The sequence below is a fragment of the Somniosus microcephalus genome, chromosome 11 (genome assembly GCF_052327205.1).
Source record: "Somniosus microcephalus isolate GS21.2 chromosome 11, FLI_Smic_1.0, whole genome shotgun sequence".
NCBI classification, from domain to species: Eukaryota; Metazoa; Chordata; class Chondrichthyes; order Squaliformes; family Somniosidae; genus Somniosus; species Somniosus microcephalus.
Genome location: NC_140997.1, coordinates 2,695,285 through 2,719,566, shown reverse-complemented (window position 1 = coordinate 2,719,566; position 24,282 = coordinate 2,695,285). Strand labels below are relative to the sequence as shown.

General features: G+C 51.3%; 1 protein-coding gene across 3 annotated transcripts in view; it reads left to right on the top strand.

Annotated features, from left to right (window-relative positions):
- LOC147110260 (BTB/POZ domain-containing protein KCTD5-like) overlaps positions 1-16,190 on the top strand; it is a 68,887-nt gene extending 52,697 nt beyond the window's left edge. For all 3 annotated transcript variants that reach the window (XM_086000041.1, XM_086000043.1, XM_086000042.1), the window contains 2 exons: positions 9,813-9,938; positions 15,252-16,190. In XM_086000041.1, coding sequence (XP_085856167.1) covers positions 9,813-9,938; positions 15,252-15,281 — 156 coding nt within the window. In that variant the 3' untranslated portion in view covers positions 15,282-16,190. The remainder of the gene's footprint in view (positions 1-9,812; positions 9,939-15,251) is intronic.
- Positions 16,191-24,282: the final 8,092 nt, after the last annotated feature.

The following is a 24,282-nucleotide window of genomic DNA, read 5'->3' as shown; positions in this document are numbered from 1 at the left end:
CCCTTAACCGTCTAAATTCCAGGGAATACAACCCTAATTTGTGTAATCTCTCCTCATAACTTAACCCTTGAAGTTCGGGTATCATTCTGGTAAACCTACGCTGCACTCCCTCCACGGTCAATATATCCTTCCTAAGGTGTGGTGCCCAGAACTGCTCCCAGTGCTCCAGGTGTGGTCTCCCCAGTGCTCCAGGTGTGGTCTCCCCAGTGCTCCAGGTGTGGTCTCCCCAGTGCTCCAGGTGTGGTCTCCCCAGTGCTCCAGGTGTGGTCTCCCCAGTGCTCCAGGTGTGGTCTCCCCAGTGCTCCAGGTGTGGTCTCCCCAGTGCTCCAGGTGTGGTCTCCCCAGTGCTCCAGGTGTGGTCTCCCCAGTGCTCCAGGTGTGGTCTCCCCAGTGCTCCAGGTGTGGCCTCCCCAGTGCTCCAGGTGTGGCCTCCCCAGTGCTCCAGGTGTGGCCTCCCCAGTGCTCCAGGTGTGGCCTCCCCAGTGCTCCAGGTGTGGTCTCCCCAGTGCTCCAGGTGTGGTCTCCCCAGTGCTCCAGGTGTGGTCTCCCCAGTGCTCCAGGTGTGGTCTCCCCAGTGCTCCAGGTGTGGTCTCCCCAGTGCTCCAGGTGTGGTCTCCCCAGTGCTCCAGGTGTGGTCTCCCCAGTGCTCCAGGTGTGGTCTCCCCAGTGCTCCAGGTGTGGTCTCCCCAGTGCTCCAGGTGTGGTCTCCCCAGTGCTCCAGGTGTGGTCTCCCCAGTGCTCCAGGTGTGGTCTCCCCAGTGCTCCAGGTGTGGTCTCCCCAGTGCTCCAGGTGTGGTCTCCCCAGTGCTCCAGGTGTGGTCTCCCCAGTGCTCCAGGTGTGGTCTCCCCAGTGCTCCAGGTGTGGTCTCCCCAGTGCTCCAGGTGTGGTCTCCCCAGTGCTCCAGGTGTGGTCTCCCCAGTGCTCCAGGTGTGGTCTCCCCAGTGCTCCAGGTGTGGTCTCCCCAGTGCTTTGTACAGCTGCAGCATAACTTCTACCCCCTTGTAGTCTAGTCCTCTCGATACAAAGGCCAGCATTCCATTAGCCTTTGTGATTATTTTCTGTACCTGGTCATGACATTTTAATGATCTATGTATTGGACCCCCAAGTCTCTTTGGACCTCCACTGTTTTTAGCCTTTCACCATTTAGAAAGTCCCCTGTTCGATCCTCTTTAGGTCCAAAGTGGATGAACTCACATTTGCCGACATTGAAATCCATTTGCCAGTTTTGCCCAGACAATCTGTCGATATCCCTTTTGTAATTTTATGTTTTCATCTACACTGCCTACAATGCCACCTATTTTTGACAAATTTGGGTATATAACTTTCTATGCCATCATCTAAGTCGTTAATAAATATTGTGAATAGTTGAGGCCTCAACACCGATCCCTGCGGGACACCACTAGTCACATCCTGCCAATTAGAGTATATAAGAAATAGGAGCAGGAGTCGGCCATTCGGCCCCTCGAGCCTGCTCCGCCATTCAATGAGATCATGGCTGATCTTCTGCCTCAACTCCATTCACCGGCCCTATCGCCATATCCCTTGATGCCCTTACTAGTCAGAAATCTATCGATCTCTGTCTTGAATATACCCAATGACTGAGCCTCCACAGCCCTCTGGGGCACAGAATTCCAAAGATTCACCACCCTCTGTGAACAAATTTCTTCTCATCTCAGTCCTGAATGGCCGACCCTTTATCCTGAGGCTGTGGCCCCTGGTTCTAGACTCCCCAGCCAAGGGAAACATTCTCCCAGCATCCACCCTATCAAGCCCTGTAATAATTTTGTATGCTTCAATGAGATCCCCTCTCATTCTTCTGAATTCAAGAGAATACAGGCCTAGTTTACTCAATCTCTTCTCATACGACAGTCCCGCCATCCCTGGAATCAATCTCATGAACCTTCGTTGCACTCCCTCTATGGCAAGTACTGTATATCCTTCCTTGGGTAAGGAGACCAAAATTGTACACCGTACTCCAGGTGTGGTCTCACCAGGGCCCAATATAATTGGAGTAAGACTTCTTTACTTCTTTAATTGCTTGCTGTACCTGCATGGTAACTTTCCGTGATTCGTGTACAAGGACACCCAGGTCGCTCTGAACACCAACATTTCCCAATCTCTCACCATTTAAAAAATACTCTGCTTTCTATTTTTCTTACCAAAGTGGATAACTTCACATTTCTCCACATTATATTCCATTTGCCATGTTCTTGCCCACTCACTTAGCTTGTCTATATCCCCTTGAAGCCTCCTTGAATCCTCCTCACAACTTACATTCCCACCCAGCTTTGTATCATCAGCAAACTTGGATATATTACACTCGGTCCCCTCATCCAAATCATTGATGTAGATTGTGAATAGCTGAGGCCCAAGCACTGACCCTTGCGGTACCCCACTAGTTACAGCCTGCCAACCTGAAAATGACCCGCTTATTCCCATTGTTTTCTGTCTGTTAACCAATCCTCAATCCATGCTAGGATATGACCCCCAATTCCCTAGGTTGGTGCACGAACTCCGCCTGAGTCCACATCTTCAGGGGAAAGTAACTTGGCAATTGTCTCTGCATTTTAATGTTGCGTCAGAGCCTGATGAGTCACCAGCACACACCTGGCATGGCCTCGGCTGTTTACGGTTTTTCTGTTTTTATAAAGCTGTTCTCGATCATTAGGAAAGAGACGGGTTGCGTGTTGGTCCAGTGTCATGCATGGCAAATGACATGCAGTGGGAGGAAAGCTGGTAATCAGCACAAGAAAGTATTGACATCTACCGTGCTCGCGGACATTCCCTGCTCTGTAAACTCTTCCAGCAGCCAGGCATGTAAACGTACACTTCCCACACCGTCTCTCTGTGACCCACGGTTACGATGATAGGATTCCAGGTGGTTTGTCTAATACAAAGCTACTTAAAATATTTCCAGGCAGGTGGCGAGGAAGCATGGGCAGGATTTGATAGGAGCAGTATGGGTGGCGTGTTTGTGCAGTGCTGCTGAATCAGAATGGAAGGCGCTTTGTTTTTTTTTGTTTTGACATTCTTCAGTTACTGATCTTTGGCAGAGAGTTGTAACAGCTGGAAATACTCAGTGGGCAGGCCAGGCATGTCTAGGCATGTGCTGGTTGAAAATAAGGCACTCGTATCACTTTCTTTGTAGTTCTAAGACCTGTGTCAGATTTGTTTGGGCAGTGCAGCTAGCCGCATCTCGTGGACGCGCATTACAGCCAGGGTGGTGGGTGCCCCGCCCACCCCGGGTATTGGTATGCTGGGATTTTTTTGCCTGGGTGGCTCCCTTGGTAAAGATGGCGTGTACACACAGACTGGTATGTCGCAGGTTCAGTCTCCAGCTGTGCTGTCAACTGATCACAGCTGAGGTGACGTGTGCTGGAGTTGTCCTCGCTACCCCTCAGTGGGAAGGGAAATCGGCCAATGATCCTGCTCCTGATTGCAGAGCAATGACCATGTGTACTTTGGGTGGGACGGGGTTCGACTTGGCCATGATGCCTCGTGTGAAGGGGCAGCCTGCCAGCACTGACATAGGCTCACACGAGTAACGGCCCTCGGGCTGGGTACTGGAGGAGCCCTAAACCATAATGAGTCTGCTGCATTCAAAAATCCGTTGAATTTAGATAATGAAATGTGTCCTGGCTACAGCTGTCAGTTCCTATTCCGACCTGGTCATTCTGTGCAGGGGTGGGAGCGATGAGCTTCTGTTATCAGTTTGTCTCCGGTTAGTGTTCTCCATGCGTTACACTGAACCTCAATCCTCCTTGGTTCTCGGGAAGCAGGTGACCAGCTAGCCAACGTATGCACAACAACCATCTTTAATAAAATTTAATAAAAGCACACGCTGTTTACAGAAAGGGGGTCTCTGGAATGAGCCCCATCCATCATTTTGCGAGTATTGTCTTCGAGTGTCTCCTTGCTGCATGTAGTTGCCTGTTTGTGTTTTTGAAGCTGACTAGGTCGGAACAGGGCCAAATGTTGGTGTCGTAGGTGTAAAAACAAGCTGGAGCTGGTTATTATTTTAGGGGTAAGTGTTTACCGCAGCCTTTATTCCTGGTCCCAGAAGTATCTTCCCTCGAGACCTTGTTACAAAACAGTCCGTGTACTTTGTTTTCCTTTTCCTGTTGCGAGGGATGCAGCAATTAAATCGGTTTTCGAAATCTACCACTGTATTCATTTAATAGCTAACTTTGTGAAGGGCAGAGTTTCTATTGAGATACTCCAGTGTAGGCAGGTAGTGTCGGCGTTTCTTTGGGGTGGACAGTATGATGGGCTTTGTGATGTGACTTGCAAGCCCCGTATTTGCACTTACCCCGCGCTCCTGCCGATCAGCTCCAGGGACGCCTGCACTTGCAGAAACTGAAAGAAGAATCCCGGGCAGCGTATGACGTCACGCCGCCCAGGAGTGCAGCCAGCATGGAGCCAGGAGCGTGCAGTGTAAGTGAGACACGCCCCTTGAGGTCTCAGTTTCACTGGACACGCCCCCAATGTTTCTGTCAAGCTGCTTTGCTTTTTTACATGCAAAGCAGCAGTTTAAATAGGTTTTTGGAAGTTTTTTGAAGATTTTGGTAACTTTTATAAACTTTTTAAAATGTTTACATTATTTTGAGTAATCTGAAGTAGTTTTAAAGAGAATTAAAGCAATTTAAAGACTTTTAAAAGCCCTAAAAGAATTTTTTTAATTCCATTTATTTATTTAGCAATGTCGTCGTCATACGTGTCTTCACACTGTTCCCTTTGGGGAACTGTATGAAGTGGTGGAAGGATTTATGGCCGTGATTAACGCTCATTCCGTGACCGTAACCATCTTTGAACCAGCCATTAGGGCGGTTAGTCCTATGGCGGGAGGGTTTTACGGGCTCCCACAAGCTATACAAGGAGGGGGGGCCACCCACACCCACGGACGCAAATATCCCACTGGATGTCAACCCAGAATTTAGAGCCGGAGCTCCGACTCCACTTGCCGGGACTGTCTGGAGCGGGGTTCGAAACCCTACCCTGATCTGGCCCAGCGGTGGGGATCCTACCGCTATGACAAAGGCCCAATCCGATTAGCAACGTGAAATGGCAGCATAGGGCTCCAGTCACGGGGAGGGAAAAGGCGCAGGAAACGTATGGGTGTCACCTTTTGTGCGGAGTGGGCCTTTTGCGTAGCAGTAAGCATCCCCGCCGCTGGGCCAGAAGGAGTAGGGTTTTGAACCCCACTCCAGACAGTCCCGGCAAGTGGAGTCGGAGCTCCAACTTTAAATTCTGGGTGGACATCCAGCGGGATACTTGCGTCCGTGGGTGTTGGTGGCCCCCCCCCCCTCAGATGGGTTGTGGGAGCCCGTAAAACCCTCCCGCCATAGGACTAACCACCCTAATGGCTGGTTCAAAGATGGTTACGGTCACGGAATGAGCGTTAATCACGGCCATAAATCCTTCCACCACTTCATACAGTTCCCCAAAGGGAACAGTGTGAGGATACGTCCGATGATGACCTCTTGCGCAATGCACCTCCTTGGACCCTCGGTCGCAGATGCGAGGGGGCAAGTCGTGCAATTGTTAAATTTTTTATTTTATTGACATGTAAAATGTTGGCCCAATAATTCCCTTCCAAATGCGCTAGTACGGTCGGGGTACTTACGCATCTGGCCGGATGAAATGCCGGTTTTCAGCATGCACAGTGCATGTGGGGAAAACCGGCATTTCCTGTCCTCTGAACGAAGGGGTTCAGAGGCAGAACGCGTGCGACTGCACAGGCAGCGCGTGCGCAGTATAATTCGCCGCTTTCATTAATGCTTTCAGTGAGGTCCAGTCGTTACAACTTACACATGAAAAAAGCATGGGTACAGTTGCTCCAGAGGCTGCGGAGGAAGATATTTATTATCGTGGAGCTTCTGAAAGTATGTATGTCTGTATATATTCCTTTGCGTGTTATGTATATATTCCTTTACTTATTTGTATGAATGTATTATTTAATTATGACTTTCAGAGAAAGTAACTTATTGGAAAATCATAATTAAAAACATACATTCATACACATTAGTAAAGGAATATAAAACATACATACATATACGTAAAGGAATATATGTGGACATACATACATAACTCATTCTCACATTCCATTCACACAGCCACAATTGCTCCTTCTACCTACCGTAATGAAAACCCTTTTTTAAAAAATAAAAAAAATTTAAACTTTTAAACTTACTTAAAATTTCTTAAAATAACTTCCCTCCCTTTCCCAAACACACATATTGCATTTCAAAAGCTCCACGATAAAATATATCTTCCTCCGCAGCCAATGAACAACTTTACACTTGCTTTTTTCAAGTGTAACTTCTAAGGACTTAACCTCACGGATTTCATGAATGAAATCCACGAAGCTCACTGCGCAAGCGCTGCCTGTGCAGTCGCACGCGCTCGAGGTCTGGAAATGCCGGCGTTCCCCGCATGCGCTGTTCATGCTGAACGCTGGCATTTCCAACGGCCAGAAGCGTGAGTAAGCCGACCGTACTCACGCTTCTGGCCTGGAATTTCTGGCCCGTTGAGTTTGGCACATTACTTTCCCACTCTGCTCCTAAAGTCATTAAAATGATGTCGTGGTGCCTTGAGCATCACGATACAGGCAGCCCCACCCACCCAGAGCCATGGAATCTCCCGGGAGAGGCAAAAACAGATTAAAAACACAGACCAATTGGGGGCAAATCTGGAAAATTCCCTTCCGACCCCCGTGGGACATCGTAAACTAATCCCGATCACGCTGGGCCTGATTAATGTTATACATTGTGTTCTCCACCCCGGCCACAAACAGGAGCAGCTCTCACTTAAAGAACTTCAGTGAATTACGCTCCTGATCACAGGCCAGCCCCTGTGTATAGGAGGGGAGGTGAGCCCAGGGACCCACTCTTGATCACAGGCCAGCCCCTGTGTATAGGAGGGGAGGTGGGCCCGGGGACCCACTCCTGATCACAGGCCAGCCCCTGTGGATAGGAGGGGAGGTGAGCCCGGGGACCCACTCCTGATCACAGGCCAGCCCCTGTGTACAGGAGGGGAGGTGGGCCCAGGGACCCAGTCCTGATCACAGGCCAGCCCCTGTGTATAGGAGGGGAGGTGGGCCCGGGGACCCACTCCTGATCACAGGCCAGCCCCTGTGTATAGGAGGGGAGGTGGGCCCAGGGACCCACTCCTGATCACAGGCCAGCCCCTGTGTATAGGAGGGGAGGTGAGCCCAGGGACCCACTCCTGATCACAGGCCAGCCCCTGTGTATAGGAGGGGAGGTGAGCCCAGGGACCCACTCCTGATCACAGGCCAGCCCCTGTGTATAGGAGGGGAGGTGGGCCCAGGGACCCAGTCCTGATCACAGGCCAGCCCCTGTGTATAGGAGGGGAGGTGGGCCCGGGGACCCACTCCTGATCACAGGCCAGCCCCTGTGTACAGGAGGGGAGGTGAGCCAGGGACCCACTCCTGATCACAGGCCAGCCCCTGTGTATAGGAGGGGAGGTGGGCCCAGGGACCCACTCCTGATCACAGGCCAGCCCCTGTGTATAGGAGGGGAGGTGAGCCCAGGGACCCACTCCTGATCACAGACCAGCCCCTGTGTATAGGAGGGGAGGTGGGCCCGGGGACCCACTCCTGATCACAGGCCAGCCCCTGTGTACAGGAGGGGAGGTGAGCCAGGGACCCACTCCTGATCACAGGCCAGCCCCTGTGTATAGGAGGGGAGGTGGGCCCAGGGACCCACTCCTGATCACAGGCCAGCCCCTGTGTACAGGAGGGGAGGTGGGCCCAGGGACCCACTCCTGATCACAGGCCAGCCCCTGTGTACAGGAGGGGAGGTGGGCCCATGGACCCAGTCCTGATCACGGGTCAGGAGCTCTATGTGGAAATTGGCTGAAGGCAGCATTAGACTTGGCTCTGATGCTCCTCGTGGTGACGTAGTGGTAAGTTGGGCAAGGTATCAGCGGGCTGTTATGGAACCATAATCCAGCCTTTGGGGAGCAGGGGGGAACTTGGATTCAAATATTCATTAATCGGGCCCTGTCTGGAATTGATGAAAAATGATCCAAAGCTAAATGATGTAGATGGTATTTCCCCAAATCTCTGGCACATTTGGAAGCCAATCCAAGAGGCTGTTTAATTACGGATCAGATGCAGTGTTCCCTGTCAGCCACGTGGCCACGCAACGCTCCAACTAACCCCCTTAAAGGGGCCGCACTGCCCCAAACAAAATTTGAGGGAACGTTGATCAGATGTGTGAATGAAACTTGAGACAGAAGCACGTTCCTCGATTTTACTGTTTGGTAAACTAGTACTGAAACTTGACATTGCCCAAATAGGATGTTGAAAGGTTGGTGTGCAGTGCGGAGCCCTCACTCTGCTCGGCACAGTCTCCAGGCAGCTGCACCAACCGCCCTCAGTCAGTGGGTTTGGTTCCAGGCCTCCAGCTGCAGAGGATGCTCGCAGGATCACTGAAGCTGTGGTTCTGATCTAATCACAGACAGTCGCATTTGAGTCTGGCTTCGTTTCTTTTTGCCCTCCGCCACAGTTAAGCATTTGATGTGGTCATACCCAAACCCACAAGTCATTGCTCCTTTGTGTGTGATCGGATCCACCCTCTGACCACACCATACCTTGGCATTTTCAGAAAAGCTAGTTAATGTATATAATCTATTTTGGGGGAGAACTTGTTTTATGTGCAGGTGTATTTAATAATGTATTTAACCCTGACTTTCCTGCCTTTGTTGCCCTGTGACAGCCACCAACGATTTGAAGCCATTCGGCTGAGGAGGATGTGGACGCCAGTGCCTCACGGTGTATAACTTCTCCCCCCCCCCCCCCCCCACCCCGGGCATTGAAATGTGAGAGGCTGATGGGGAGACTGAAGTGAAGGAGGTGATAGAGAGAAACTGAATGAAAGGAGTGGGAGGGAGCAAGAGACTGCAGGGAAGGAGAGGGGGAGCGAGAGACTGCAGGGAGAGAGAGGGGGAGCAAGAGACTGCAGGGAGAGAGAGGGGGAGCGAGAGACTGCAGGGAGAGAGGGGGAGCGAGAGACTGCAGGGAAGGAGAGGGGGAGCGAGAGACTGCAGGGAAGGAGAGGGGGAGCGAGAGACTGCAGGGAAGGAGGGGGAGCGAGAGACTGCAGGGAAGGAGAGGGGGAGCGAGAGACTGCAGGGAAGGAGAGGGGGAGCGAGAGACTGCAGGGAGAGAGAGAAGCAAAGGAGCTGGAGGGACTTTTCTCGGGATTATCAGTACCCTTAGTTGGAGGGCAGAAGTGTGTTTAAAGATCTCCTTGCATTGGTGCTTGTATTTCATGTCAGGTTGACCTGTTCTGTTGACGTGTTGTGAGCAACGGTCGGCTTAAAAATATAAAAGTGAAATGTCCGTTTGCTCCAGAGCTTCAGGATTTTGCTCCAATAAAATTTGCGGTTTCCACCAGTGTCGGTGTTTCACTCACGCCTGCCGTTCAGTGTGCATTTTAACAAGTGATTTGGTGACCAGGATGTATGTGCCTGTTGAAACTTTCAGCACTGACCGCTGGAGAAGCATGACCATAAACCACCGCACCTCTCCCTTTCTGCCTTTATGTTGCTCGTGCTGTTTGTCACTCTGTAAGCACAACCTACTGTACATACTGTACTGTACATATATTATCGAAAGCGATGAGAGCTGAAGGCAGTTATCAATGCTTTGGGGGGTCAGGTGACATCCCATCAGAGTTTGTCACCCGATTTCCCCGATTGCATGAGTGCCTTGGAAGTCGTTTCTTGGTACGTTGGCATGTCTGTCTGTACATTGATTGTAAATCCAGTCTCCTTTCCCCCTCTGCAGCTGGTCAGTATTGGCTCTTCCTATAACTATGGCAATGAAGACCAGGCTGAATTTCTTTGTGTGGTCTCCAGGGAGTTGCATAATGCTCCATACGGCACAAACACTGAACCCAGCGAAAAAGCCAAGGTGAGTGAAATTGTACAGAGATCTCAAATCTGGCTCACGGGATAGAGGTGCTCGTTTCTGTGGCTTTCACCTCTGGTGTCAATCCAGCCCAGACTGTTGTGATAAAAATCCTTTTGCTCTGAGGGTTGAGCCCTAACGGAAATTAGTTTGGTGAAGCATCAAATGGTCTGAGTCAGCAGCACAGAACGGTCCACCATTGTACACCTCACTCAGTCACACTTGGGTCCCAAGACGGGCTCGTGTTGCCATGAGGTTGGGCTGTGGCATGTGCCACCAACTGACTCGGCATCGCTGCACATCACCAGATCCAGCGTCGGTGTAATGCCCAAAGCTGGTTTGCCCCAGGCAAGATCTATCTGACAAAGACCATACTTTAGTCACTGCATTGCTGACTATTATACTGGTGTTAATCACACAGTAACATGGTGCGGGACTCTGCATATTCCAGTGCTGGATTTAACTGTGAATGTGAAGGCATTTTGTATACCGGGGATTTTAAATGTGCTGCTGTCTCTTTTGCCAAGACAGGTACTGATGTCCTGCCCAGGTGCATATCTTAAAGCCATGCTGGTTTAAATAGAATTTGAAGCTGGCATTTACCATTAGACTCATCAGGTCATAAAAATAACAAAGCACTAACTAGACCAAACCCTAACGGGCATTCAAGAGATCCTGCTCCGAACTCCAATCCTCCCTGTGACCAAGCTTCAAGCTTCATCTCAACATTACACTGGATATTTGCACACGTTAATTGTTCAAACATTGCCTGGATCTAATCTCATTCACCAGATCACTCCACTTCCTACTCTGACTGTTTCTGCACGGCTTCACAAAACACAGCCAAACACAGAGTGATCAGCATTGGGTCATTACAAATGGTATTAAATGAGATTATTGCGCCTACAAAGGTTCACCAGACTGGTTCCTGGGATGGGGGGATTGAGTAGACTAGGCCTATATTCTCTAGAGTTTAGAAGAATGAGAGGTGATCTCATTGAAACATACACGATTCTTACAGGGCTCAACAGGGTAGATGCAGGGAGGATGTTTCCCCTGGCTGGGGAGTCTAGAACCAGGGGTCACAGTCTCAGAATAAAGGGTCGGCCATTTAGGACTGAGATGAGAAATTTCTTCACTCCGAGGGTGGTGAATCTTTGGAATTCTCTGCCCCAGAGGGCTGTGGAGGCTCAGTCATTGAGTATATTCAAGGCAGAGATCGATAGATTTTTGGATATTAAGGGAATCAAGGGATATGGGGATAGTGCAGGAAAGTGGCGTTGAGGTCGATGATCAGCCGTGATCTTATTGAATGGCGGAGCGGGCTCGAGGGGCCGAATGGCCGACTCCTCCTAATTCTTGTTATGTAATTTTAACATTCTGTCCGCAGTGTGGATAATTAAAGCAACTTTTATTATAATGCACATCCTTTCTATCTCGAATGGCTATCTGTGATTTTAACTACACAGTCAACAGCTTTAGTTAAGATAAGTACATTTAATTTGGTATATAACTATTCCCATGCTGCTCTGAAAAAGTTGTCATCCTTGGACAGGAACATCAATGGGGCAGAAAAGCAGCACGTGCCTTTTCAATGTGAAGCTTTGGGGAAGGAGGGGAGGGGAGAGTTTTCATTCTGACCCACCCAAGGCAGGTCCGTGGGTCGCAGTGCATCTCCCACTTCAGTGACTGTCTCCTCTGCCAGTGACATGGAACTCTATCAATTCTGGGCTGCGGCTCCAAGGCTCAAGCTCAAGTCAACAGTCTGTTCCAGTCCGGTTAGTTCTTCCTGACTGGACTGGTGCTGGGATGAGATGGTGCAGTGGTACGCAGTACTTTCCACCACCCAGTGTAGCTCTGAGCCATACACAGCAGGACGTCGGTCTGCACTGGGCACGGTGGGGGGGGAGAAAGTCGGCCACAGTTCCCATTCCTGCTCGTGATCACTAATGGAGCGTATGGACATGGTGAGTGAGGACGGCGCTCAGCTTGGGGCTGAGAGAATGTCTACAGGTGGTTAGTCTGCTAATGTTTGATCTAGGTACACACATGAAGAATGGACACTTGGGTGAGATACTGAGGGGCTGCCACCTCCTCGCCCCCAAGGGTCTGCAGCTTCAGGAGAGGAAAATGACTGCAAAAATAGAGTGTGCACTATTGGACTTCAAATTCCTGAAAATAGGGCAGATTATCTAACCTTTTGCTAATGATCTTTCGCTACCTGTTTCTGTTGAGCACAGCTTATATAACCTTTTCTTTTTCTGTTGCTGACACGATACTTGACTACAGTTTGAAAACTTAATTGCCTACCACGTTCTTTTCCTTCCTCTTTACATTTTTGCATGCTGCATGCTGAGCAGAGTGAAGACGAAGCGATGGATTGCGATATGAATGACTCAGATTAATTTGAAATAAAATGTACTGGTGAGCGGTGGCTACCTGTAGAACAGCACCAACCCCCTCATTTTCCTTCTGTTTGCCCTCACCCTGTCGACCTGTCACTCTGCTGATCCATCATTGGTTCTGTACACTTCTTTACCCCCTTGCCCTTTACTGGCGTACGGACTTTATGGATAGCCCCATAGATTCAGAATCCGGTCCCCACAGATTCAGTCAGATTCTTCTCTTTAAAATAAAAAGGAAGAAAGAATTTGGGCTGTGAATTCCTTGCCCGCTCAGGGCTTGCCTGACTCTGCCATACGGTTACTCTATAGACATGTGAAGCTGTGGGGGGTGGGTTGGGGAGGGGAGGCAGTCTGATCTGACTGAGGGCTGACATGTTGCAGGTTATGTAAGCAGAGCTCTCCATTGCCCCGGAGCTCAGCGGACTCTGCCACTGCTGTCATGGTGCAGTGTGCAGCATCCGTTCCCCAGAGCGAGCACATCACTTTTATCTGTTGCATATGTAGATGGTGTCACAGAAACCAGGCTCAGGCTTCATCCCTGGTGCAGGGCCGGCCATGAGCTGACCCGAGGGTCGTGGTGCTACAATTGGCCTCAGAGCCCCAGGGTTTCTACTTTTGATCAGCCGCTGTTGATAACCTGCTGGTAGTGTGTGCACGTGTGTGTGTGTGAACATTCAGTGCTGGACTGGGCTCAGCTGTGATGCTTTCTCAGTTGAATGGCCTGACGATACCTAATATTCCGTCTCGTGTGTGAAAAATGGCTTCCTGACTGAGGCACTTGACCTTTCACTGTGGTAAGGCTTTTCAACAACTTCAGGAGGGATGGATTTGCCCGCCTGCCCTGGGTTGAGTTTGAATGTGCCATATTTGTGTTTTGAACACTGATCCAGTGTTTCCCATGCCAATAAATGCAAGCTTCACTTCAGTCCCAGCCGGCAGCAACATTATTATCGTCGTTGATCAGAATATAGTGCAGAAACAAAACTAGTCCGAGTGCAAATACCTTGCCTCCAGTACATTGTTTCGATCTGTGATGCCGGGAATTGTATCCGTCAGGCTGAATGTATAATCTGGAGGAACTCTCAGAATTTAGATGTTGTTGGGAGTAGTATCCAGGTCAGCTAGACCTCCTCTCCGCCACTGTACAACCTGCATCCTCACGCAACAGTTGGTTCTACACAGCTACTGATTGGAGCATTTGACTCTTTCTAACGATGAGGTGAGAGGCAAGGAAGCCAGGCTTTGGGGTGAAGGGCTGTCCTGACATTCTGCTCACTTCTTTACTCCGAATGCCTGTAAATACTTGCTCTGATCTTTCTACATTTGTTTTCCCTTCCTCGGGTGAAGGTGCTGACTCTTGGGTCACAGTTGCACGGGAGTGGCAGTCCTTCAGCACCTCGGCATCAGTGGCCCTTGATCGTGTGCGAGTGTCAGCTGAGTATCTGAGCACAGCAGGCATCAGAGTTGAGGCCGATTTTCCTGTCAAATGATGTCCCCACATATAGCAGGGGTCACTGGATCACCTTCAGAAGCAGAAACCTTGGCTGATCATTTTTTCTTCAGTGAGGAGTGTCTTGGAGAGCAGGAGGACTGTGGGTTACTGCGTCTCTCGGCGGGTCTGGGTTACCGCGCGCGTCTCACGGCGGGACCGGGTTACCGCGCGCGTCTCACGGCGGGACCGGGTTACCGTCCCTCCCACACGGCGGGACCGGGTTACCGTCCCTCCCACACGGCGGGACCGGGTTACCGTCCCTCCCACACGGCGGGACCGGGTTACCGTCCCTCCCACACGGCGGGACCGGGTTACCGTCCCTCCCACACGGCGGGACCGGGTTACCGTCCCTCCCACACGGCGGGACCGGGTTACCGTCCCTCCCACACGGCGGGACCGGGTTACCGTCCCTCCCACACGGCGGGACCGGGTTACCGTCCCTCCCACACGGCGGGACCGGGTTACCGTCCCTCCCACACGGCGGGACCGGGTTACCGTCCCTCCCACACGGCGGGACCGGGTTACCGTCCCTCCCACACGGCGGGACCGGGTTACCGTCCCTCCCACACGGCGGGACCGGGTTACCGTCCCTCCCACACGGCGGGACCGGGTTACCGTCCCTCCCACACGGCGGGACCGGGTTACCGTCCCTCCCACACGGCGGGACCGGGTTACCGTCCCTCCCACACGGCGGGACCGGGTTACCGTCCCTCCCACACGGCGGGACCGGGTTACCGTCCCTCCCACACGGCGGGACCGGGTTACCGTCCCTCCCACACGGCGGGACCGGGTTACCGTCCCTCCCACACGGCGGGACCGCGGATTACCGTGTGGCTCGAGATGGGATGTTGTACAAATTGCATTTTGCTCAGAGTCTGGACAAATGGGCTACTGGAAGTGTTACCATGTTGCTGCACTATATTATGGGATGTGTTGCCGAGGCGATGTATCCGGGGTCTGCGGTATATTATGGGATGTGTTGCCGAGGCGATGTATCCGGGGTCTGCGGTATTATGGGATGTGTTGCCGAGGCGGGGTCTGCGGTATATTATGGGATGTGTTGCCGAGGTGGTGTATCCGGAGTCTGCGGTATATTATGGGATGTTGCCGGGGTCTGCGGGATATTATGGGATGTGTTGCCGGTGTATCCGGGGTCTGCGGTATATTATGGGATGTGTCGCCAGAATCTGCGGTATATTATGGGATGTGTCGCCAGGGTCTGTGGTATATTATGGGATGTGTTGCCGGGGTCTGCGGTATATTATGGGATGTGTTGCTGAGGCGGGGTCTGCGGTATATTATGGGATGTGTTGCCGGTGTATCCGGGGTCTGCGGTATATTATGGGATGTGTCGCTGAGGCGATGTATGGGCTATGATGCTGAGATTACTGTAACTGATATTTTTATTTTCTCTCTCAGATTTTGCAAGAACGAGGATCACGGCTGTGAAGTCAGTATTGGCCTGTGAAGCAATTTTAAGTTATTTTACTTTCTGGGGACTATGAGAGGGGAAGCAGGGAGCAGCCGCGGTGTTATCAGGAGCCTGGGCTCCGAGACATGAACACTTCTTGCAAAACCTTTAAAGCTGGATTTCTCTCTCTCTGCCTCCACTGTACTAAGACTGAGTTTTATTACTGACGGTAAACATTTCAAGAGTTTAGAAACGTTTATGCATTATAAAGACAGCTGTATATCGAAGCATGTCTGTACGAGCTCGGGGCAGCGGCGACACATCTGGCCAGAGGTCTCCTCTGGTCCACCTCCCCCTCCTGGGATTAGACCAATGAGTTAGTTTAAAATGATTATAATTTTGCAAAGGAGCCTGAACGGAGTGTCTAACTGAGGCACAGTTTATTGATTATGGAGTAGAGGCTGTGCCACATTCAACAGTTTCACCCAATGCCTCTAGTTCCTTTAGAAATGGTGATGTAGGCGGCGGGAGGAAGCCGAGTTAGTGCTGGGTCATCACTCACTGTACTTTGTAAACGGGCTGCTTCAGGTTGCTGGAAGGGACTGGGAGATGGGCCCGAGCACTTCCAGCTGGGCTTTGATGTTTTATTAAGGAGGTCGGCCACTGCTGTCTAGTGAAAGCAGTTTCTATTAAAGATCATTGAAATAAATGAGTAGACGAAACTGTCGAATGCTGACGGGATATTGTGAAAATGGTTGCATGGTTTATTGCTTTCTATTTGACTAATTGCTGTTTTAAAAACCTGTCAAGTGGTTTGTATGCATTAGGACTCCCTTGTATATATTTTTTTAGGGTTCTTAATTAATGTATTCAAGACCTGTAGATTGAGCTGTTCAATTTTTCCAGTATGTTTTAAACCTTTATATAAAAAGCCCAGCCGAACCCAATACTTGGACTTGTTGAAACTTCAGCTGTTTTCAGAACCACATTTCACCGACGTTGTGCTCAGTTCTCACTCTCATAAACTATTGGGTCCTCTCGCTGTTTTTAGTACATTTTTATTTCACTTATTTCTTCAAAAACATTGTGCACGCTCAGTGCCCATTTAAACAAATCTCACCTCAGCAAAACAGTTTATCTGAAAGACGAAGCTGTTTGTGCTGAATAGGGAAGTCCTTCTCCAATTCTGTAGTCAAGGTCGGGGGTTCCTTCTCCCTCCCGCTCTCAAAAGTCTAGTTTCTCTTTCATTTTTTCCTAATCAGACATGGCAACAGCTAGAGGGGCAGTTAATATCCAGGCTCTCTGGCAGAGCTGCGATCCGAGGTGTGTACTCAGCTGGGGTGATGATATGGGCCCCCGTATTCCTGCACAAGGGAGGGGGACTCAGTCGGAATTCCTCTTCCTGCTCACTATCCATTGACTCCTGCTGGACAGCGTGTGGGGACGCGAGGCAAGACCAGGATCTGGTTCAGCTGTACAGCCCGGCGTGAAGTAGCCTTAACAGTCTCTCTCTCTCTCTCTCTCTCTCTCTCTCTCTCAAAACTTACACAAGAAAATTAGGCAGGTGGGTGAGAGTGCCAGGCAGCCATCGAACGAGACCCCAGCGAGAAGCCAACACCAGGGTGGGGGGGGCGGAAGAAATGATCACCAGGCTCACGGTGCAGATGCCGCTGGCCCAGCCCATCAGCCCCGCGCGCCGTTCCCCGTGTTTACGCTGCCCCGCGCGCCGTTCCCCGTGTTTACGCTGCCCCGCGCGCCGTTCCCCGTGTTTACGCTGCCCCGCGCGCCGTTCCCCGTGTTTACGCTGCCCCGCGCGCCGTTCCCCGTGTTTACGCTGCCCCGCGCGCCGTTCCCCGTGTTTACGCTGCCCCGCGCGCCGCTCCCCGTGTTTACGCTGCCCCGCGCGCCGCTCCCCGTGTTTACGCTGCCCCGCGCGCCGCTCCCCGTGTTTACGCTGCCCCGCGCGCCGCTCCCCGTGTTTACGCTGCGCCGCTCCCCGTGTTTACGCTGCCCCGCTCCCCGTGTTTACGCTGCCCCGCTCCCCGTGTTTACGCTGCCCCGCGCGCCGCTCCCTGTGTTTACGCTGCCCCGCGCGCCGCTCCCCGTGTTTACGCTGCCCCGCGCGCCGCTCCCCGTGTTTACGCTGCCCCGCGCGCCGCTCCCCGTGTTTACGCTGCCCCACGCGCCGCTCCCCGTGTTTACGCTGCCCCGCGCGCCGCTCCCCGTGTTTACGCTGCCCCGCGCGCCGCTCCCCGTGTTTACGCTGCCCCGCGCGCCGCTCCCCGTGTTTGCCTCAACTCACTGCAAACGCATTCTGCTCCACTGAGCTACACGTGGTGTAGGATATAAAAGCTGAGGTGTGATGATTCTATGTAAAACCTTCATTAGACCACAGTTGGAGTCTGTGTGCAGTTCTGGCCTCCACACAATAGGAAGGATATTGAGGCTTTAGAGAGGCTACAGCACAGTCACTCGGAGGCTGCCCGGTCTGAGGAAATACAAATCCGAATAGACATGAAAAATAGGGTCTTTTGTTGGAACAATGATATAAACGCAATTAAAATTATAGGAGCTGGGACAGGGTTGATAGAAACAGACTGTATTCAAGTAAGATTAAATGCAAGAGGTTTAGAACAGAGGGCAGGAGAAACGTCGTCACACGGAGAGTTGGGAGGCTGTGGGATTCACTCCCAGGGTTAGTGGTTGAAGCAGAAACGGTCAACATTCCAGATTAGATTGGAGAGGGGGATGAGGTGGGGGGGGGGGGGGTGCTGCAATGAAGGGATTTGGGAACGGGGCGGGTAAATGTGATTGGGAATATTTGCTTGTGTGGAGGGTAAACACCGAGACGGACTGGTTGGGCCAAATGGCCTGTTTCCGTGTTGTAATTTCTATATTTCTGCAGATCTTTGTAGTTAGCAGCTAAATGGTTACATCCATTGTTCTGTGTTTTTGGCAGGAAAGGAGGGGAAATAGTTTTGAATCTACAACTTAGCGGCTCAGTCTAATATTGATCCTTGCAGACCAGCAGGTCCCAGGTTTGTCGCCTGATTTGTGCTGAGTTAGCGAGTCTGAGCCAGGGCTACAACTGGCCACAGCACCTGGACCAAGGAGGGGAAAATCAGCCAGAATTCCTGCTTCTGATCAGTGTGTGTGGGTCAGCGCTGCCTCTTCCCATAGTCAAATAGCCTGCCAACACTTCAGCTTGTAGATGAAGAAGGGCCACTGACTGGGCTGAGGTATCAGAGACCGACTGGCACCTGTGCAAACTGTGCGGCAGCACTCGGTTAAAGCCATCAGCGCATTAGAAGAGAAAATTGGTTAATAAAATGCTGTATTGGTGGTTCCACTTAAGGCCAGGGCTATGTACAGCTCAGCTTCTGATCTCTGTAAATAGTCCAGGAGTGGAGGCAATGAGACATTAATCTTTTCATGGCTGTGCTTATGTCCAAGGGAGCCCCTTATCACAATTGCAGAAGTATAGTTGATTGACTTGGGGAATTGAATCCACATGAAATGCTATCAAAAGATGGTAGTTTTGATCGCCGAGGGGATTGAGGGCTTTGGGGCATGTGGTCAGCTGAACTGTTCATTCTTCTAAAACTTACTCTCTCTTTGTTGTGATAAATCTGCAGAAGCTGCAAGTTTTTCTGTAAATGGCTGGGTTTGGCTGAATACAATAAAAACCGGTCCCACTGAGTGCGAGGGTATCTAATACACGTGTTTACACTGTTTGATCCTGCTGAAATGTCCCAAATTAGGGTTGCAAAATTCTGGGAATTTTTAAAAGAGGAAACTTTCCATGGGAATTTTCGGGAATTTAGAGTTTTTTTGCAAACTGATGGTTTTTGTCTCTGACCCTTATATTATCTTTGTCGTCAAAATAGACATACTGTTCCATACAAATAAAAACAGGCTTTCAAAACTTTATTTAGGTTATAATTTTGAACTTTATTGAACCCCCACAAAAAAGACCCATCTAAAATAAAATAAAAAGAGCGTCAGCTTATTTAGCCTGTAATTTGTCCTTATTTTGTCCCTTTGAGTCTTCTACTCCTCATTGCTCCTCCTGATTCTCTGACTCTGGCTCTGACGTGTCCATTTCCTCCTCTGTGTCAGTGTCTAGCTGTGTGGTGGACACTTCTGTATCTGGCTCAATAAGTTGTAGGTTCGCCCGGATAGCCACCAGTTTCTCCACTCTCGTTAGTCAGCCTGTTGCGCACCTTTGTATGCGTATTCCCAAAAAGTGACCAGTTTCGTTCAGAGGCCGCTGATGAAGGTGGGATTTGGAGTATCACCTATGCAATAGGTGACCGGGCCTCAGATGCACAAAGTCCCTTCCACCAGGTATGTGCACTGATATGCTTGCATGATTCCCACATCCCATCCCCATTCCAAAGACCTTGCTTGGTAGAGAACTTTGCCAGACTTCCCAGAACTTTGCCCACATCCAGATTGAGATGGTGTGAGAGGGTAGAAATCACACTAAGCGCTGTTGATCTGTTCTCCAGAAAGTATTGGTCTCCCAACATGCTTTGGGTCCAGCATGTATGCTGCAGCATGAATCGGCTTGACACAAAATTCTTGACGCGTCTGTGTGAATTGAACAATTGCCTTCTCCTCTGCTTTGAGCAGCAGGGATGTGGGTAGGGCAATGCTGATTTGTTCTTTTAAATCAGTAAAAAGCCTGAGAACATCTGACAAGACAGCGTCATCTCCTTCAATCTGAGCAATTGCAGATGCTACTGGTGAGAGTAGTTTAAGGCTGCTAACCACTCTCTCCCAAAACACATCATCCAGCAGTATTTTCTTGATGGTGGTTTCCATATCCCCAGACTGGGATATTGCCATTTCTTGCAGCGACTCCTTACCCTCCAGAAGGCTGTTGTACATTATGACAACTCCACCCCATCTAGTGTTGTTGGGCAGCTTCAGTGTGGTGTTCTTGTTCTTTGTTGTTTGCTTGGAGTTGTAGGTTGCTGCAACTACCTGTTTTCCCCTGACATATTTAACAACTTGCTTGGCTCTCTTGTCCGGTGTTTCCATGGTTCTCAAACCCATGATGTCCTTGAGGAGCAGGTTAAGCCCATGAGCTGTGCACCCAATAGACGTAATATGAGGGTAGGCCTCCTCCACTTGAGCCCAAGCAGCCTTCATATTCGCAGCATTGTCAGTAACTACTGCAAAGACCTTTTGTGATCCAAGATCGTTGATGACCGCTTTCAGCTCACCAGCAATGTATGTGTCTGTTGTCCTTCGTGTCTGTGCTCTTGAAGAACACTGGGAGAGGAGTGGAGACGATGTAGTTTATGATGCCCTCCCCTCGTACATTTGACCACCCATCTGAGATAACTGCAACACAGTCTGCCATCGCTATCGTTTCTTTGAGCTTTCCTTGGACTCTGTTATACTCGGCCTCCAGCAAATAAGTAGACAAAGCATGTCTGGTGGGAGGACAGTATGCAGGGCGAATAACATTGAAAAATCTCTTCCAGTACACATTGGCTGTGAGCATGAGGGGTGAGCCTGTTGCATATACAGCTCGAGCAAGGCACTCATCTGCATTCTTCTGGCTATGGTTATCCATTGTATCAAAGAACCTTCCAAGTGGGCCAGGAGTTGCTGATGATAAGGAGCCTGATGCTGAATGAGAACCATCATCTTCTTGAATGGAAGCAGAGGAACTCTGGGCTGACTGCTGTGAGCTTTGAGTGAAGTTGTTGCATTTGGATAAATGCTGCTGCATCTTTGTGGCATTCTTTACATATGGCTTTCTACAGTGTTTGCACATGTACACAGTCTTTCCATCTTTAATGCCTGGGGTAAAATCCTTCCACACATCCGACGGTAAACGTGGCATTGTTCTATGCAGAGAAATAAAGGGCATTCATCTCTGTGTCGAACTGCGGTCGATCAGCACGATTGCAACAGGGTGAGTACATTTTTGCTGATGCTCCATGTGATGGAAGCATGACCTGTACACACACGACGCTACATCACCAATAGTGTATTATTTTGTATATTTTAAATTGAAGGACAACAGAGTTCAACAAGTAACTGGTTTATTTGGTGTGGTAAACCACGTTCACTATCGTTAGCACTGTTCACCACTGTTCGTTATAACTGTATCACTGACCACTATTGTATCACGGTACGAGGTCGCCTCTTGCCACACTGCTATACCTGGGATGACCACTGCCGACTCCGCCTTGGCTCCACCCACCAGGCCAGGTATAAAGGTGAGCGACTGGCTGGTATTCCTCCTGCTTGGATCGGATCACCCACGAGAGTGGGCTGTTATTTAGTCAATAAAAACCTTTAGTCACCTTCGTAACTCTTCGCCTTTTATTGGAGGAATTGATAGGTATATCAATTTTATTGACTAAATTTAATGATGTCCGACAACGAGTCACAACCGGCGGAGGAGCCACCAGCGCAGCTCCCAGGAGCACAGCCACACCAGCCAGCTTGGCTGCGAGCCCTCAGACCGCCGTACCTGGACCTGAACCCACGAGCAGCAAACTCAGCCGCAGACTTTAAACACTGGCTGGTCTGCTTCGAATCATACCTGAGAGAATCCAGCGTCCCTCAGGCATCCAAACTAAGTGTCCTGCAGGCACAACTGAGCCCGAGAGTATACACTCTCATCGAGGACATGACTACCTACGAGACCGCCATCAACCTGCTGAAACAGAAGTACCGGACCCCGGTAAACTACATGTACGCTAGGCACCTCCTAAGATCACGGCCGCAACAGCCAGGAGAATCAGTAGCCGAATTCTCACAGGCGCTATATGCACTCGCCAGGAACTGTGACTTTAAATCGGTGTCGGCAGCCGAAAATACTGAAGATAATATCCGCGACGCATTCCTGAAAGGCCTACGGTCCGAGTACTCACGGCAAAGACTGCTGGAAGCTAAAGACCTCAGCATGGAAAAAGCTGAAGCCCTCGCTATCTCCCTGGAAGTGGCCCACCAAGATCAGGAAGCATTCACCAGGTACTGCTCGCGACCCTGGGACTCGGGCCCGACCCCTACCACAGCACCCTTCCCAGCGCCGCCCCCGGGACCTACCTCTGCGTCGGCGTCCCGGACCCGACCGGCCCCGCCACCCCCGGCACCGGCCCCGACATCGGGCATCCGCGATCGGGCCGCCGGCTGTTTTTTTTGTGGCCAGGAGAAGCACCCGAGGTCGCGCTGCCCAGCCAAGAACTCCATATGTAGAACCTGCCTGAAGAAAGGCCACTTCTCCAAGGCCTGCAGGAGCGGATCCTCAGAGGCCAGCAGTGCCGCATGCGAACTATGGGGGCGGCCATCTTCGTTTAGGGCAACTGAGGCCAGCATCCCCACACATGAGTCATGGGGGCGGCCATCTTTGTTTAGGGCAACTGAGGCCAGCATCCCCACACATGAGTCATGGGGGCGGCCATCTTTGATTAAGGCAACCGACCCCAATAGTGCCTCATGGGGCCCTACCTCGTGGGAGACGCCATTTTACTCACCACGCCCGACCGCCTCGCCCGCAGATGACAACGACTCGCTCAGCTACACACTAGCTTCCGTCACCCTGGACCAAGCCCGCCCGCACCATCTGTCCAAGTCAATGATGGACATCAAAGTGAACGGCCACGCCACGACCTGCCTGTTCGACAGCGGAAGCACGGAGAGCTTCATCCACCCAGACACGGTGAGCCACTACTCCCTCTCTGTCCTACCAACGCGCAGCCGAATCTCGATGGCATCGAGGTCCCACGCCACGGACATCAGCGGCTACTGTGTCGTGACCCTGTCGGTTAAGGGCACGGAGTATAAAAACTTTAAACTCCTCGTCCTCCCCCATCTCTGCGCTGCCGTCCTACTAGGGCTGGACTTCCAATCCCACCTCCAAAGCGTAACCCTAGCATACGGTGGACCCCTCCCCCCACTCACAGTCAACAACCAGCAAACGTTAAACCGCCCACCGCGTAACACCTGCAGCCTCTCCACCCTCAAGGTCCCGCCACCCTCTCTGTTTGCTAACCTTACCCCTGACTGCAAACCCGTCGCTACCAAAAGCAGGCGGTATAGCGCCGGGGACAGAGCCTTCATTAGCTCTGAGGTGCGGCGCCTCCTGAAAGAGGGCATTATCGAGGGGAGCAGCAGCCCCTGGCGTGCCCAGGTCGTAGTCGTAAAGACCGGCGATAAAAACCGCCTGGTCATCGACTACAGCCAGACCATAAACAGATATACCCAGCTGGACGCATACCCCCTCCCCCGCATATCTGACATGGTCAATCAGATTGCACAGTATAAAGTATTCTCGACCATCGACCTGAAGTCGGCCTACCACCAACTCCCTATCCACCCTGAGGACCGCCAGTATACCGCCTTCGAGGCGAATGGGCGCCTATACCACTTCCTTAGGGTCCCCTTCGGTGTCACTAATGGGGTCTCGGTCTTCCAAAGGGAGATGGACCAGATGGTTGACCAGAACGAACTGCAGGCTACATTCCCCTACCTAGATAACGTCACTATCTGCGGCCGCGACCAGCAGGAACATGACGCGAATCTGGAGAAATTCCTCCGTACGGCCCAACGGCTGAACCTCACCTACAATAAGGAGAAATGCGTGTTTAACACCACGCGCCTTGCCATCCTCGGCTGCGTAGTGGAGAACGGAATCATCGGCCCCGACCCAGAAAGAATGCGCCCCCTCATGGAGCTACCCCTCCCCCACTGCCCTAAAGCACTTAGGAGAACCCTGGAGCTTTTCGCCTACTATGCCCAATGGGTACCCAATTACGCGGACAAAGCCAGACCCCTCCTGAAAGCCACTTCCTTCCCCCTCACGGAGGAGGCGTGCGCGGCCTTCTCCCTCATTAAGGGAGACATAGCCAAGGCCACGATGCACGCAGTGGACGAGTCCATCCCCTTTCAGGTGGAGAGCGACGCCTCCGACTTCGCCTTAGCCGCCACCCTAAACCAGGAGGGGAGGCCAGTGGCCTTCTTCTCAAGGACCCTACAGGGCCCCGAGATCCGACATTCGTCGGTCGAGAAAGA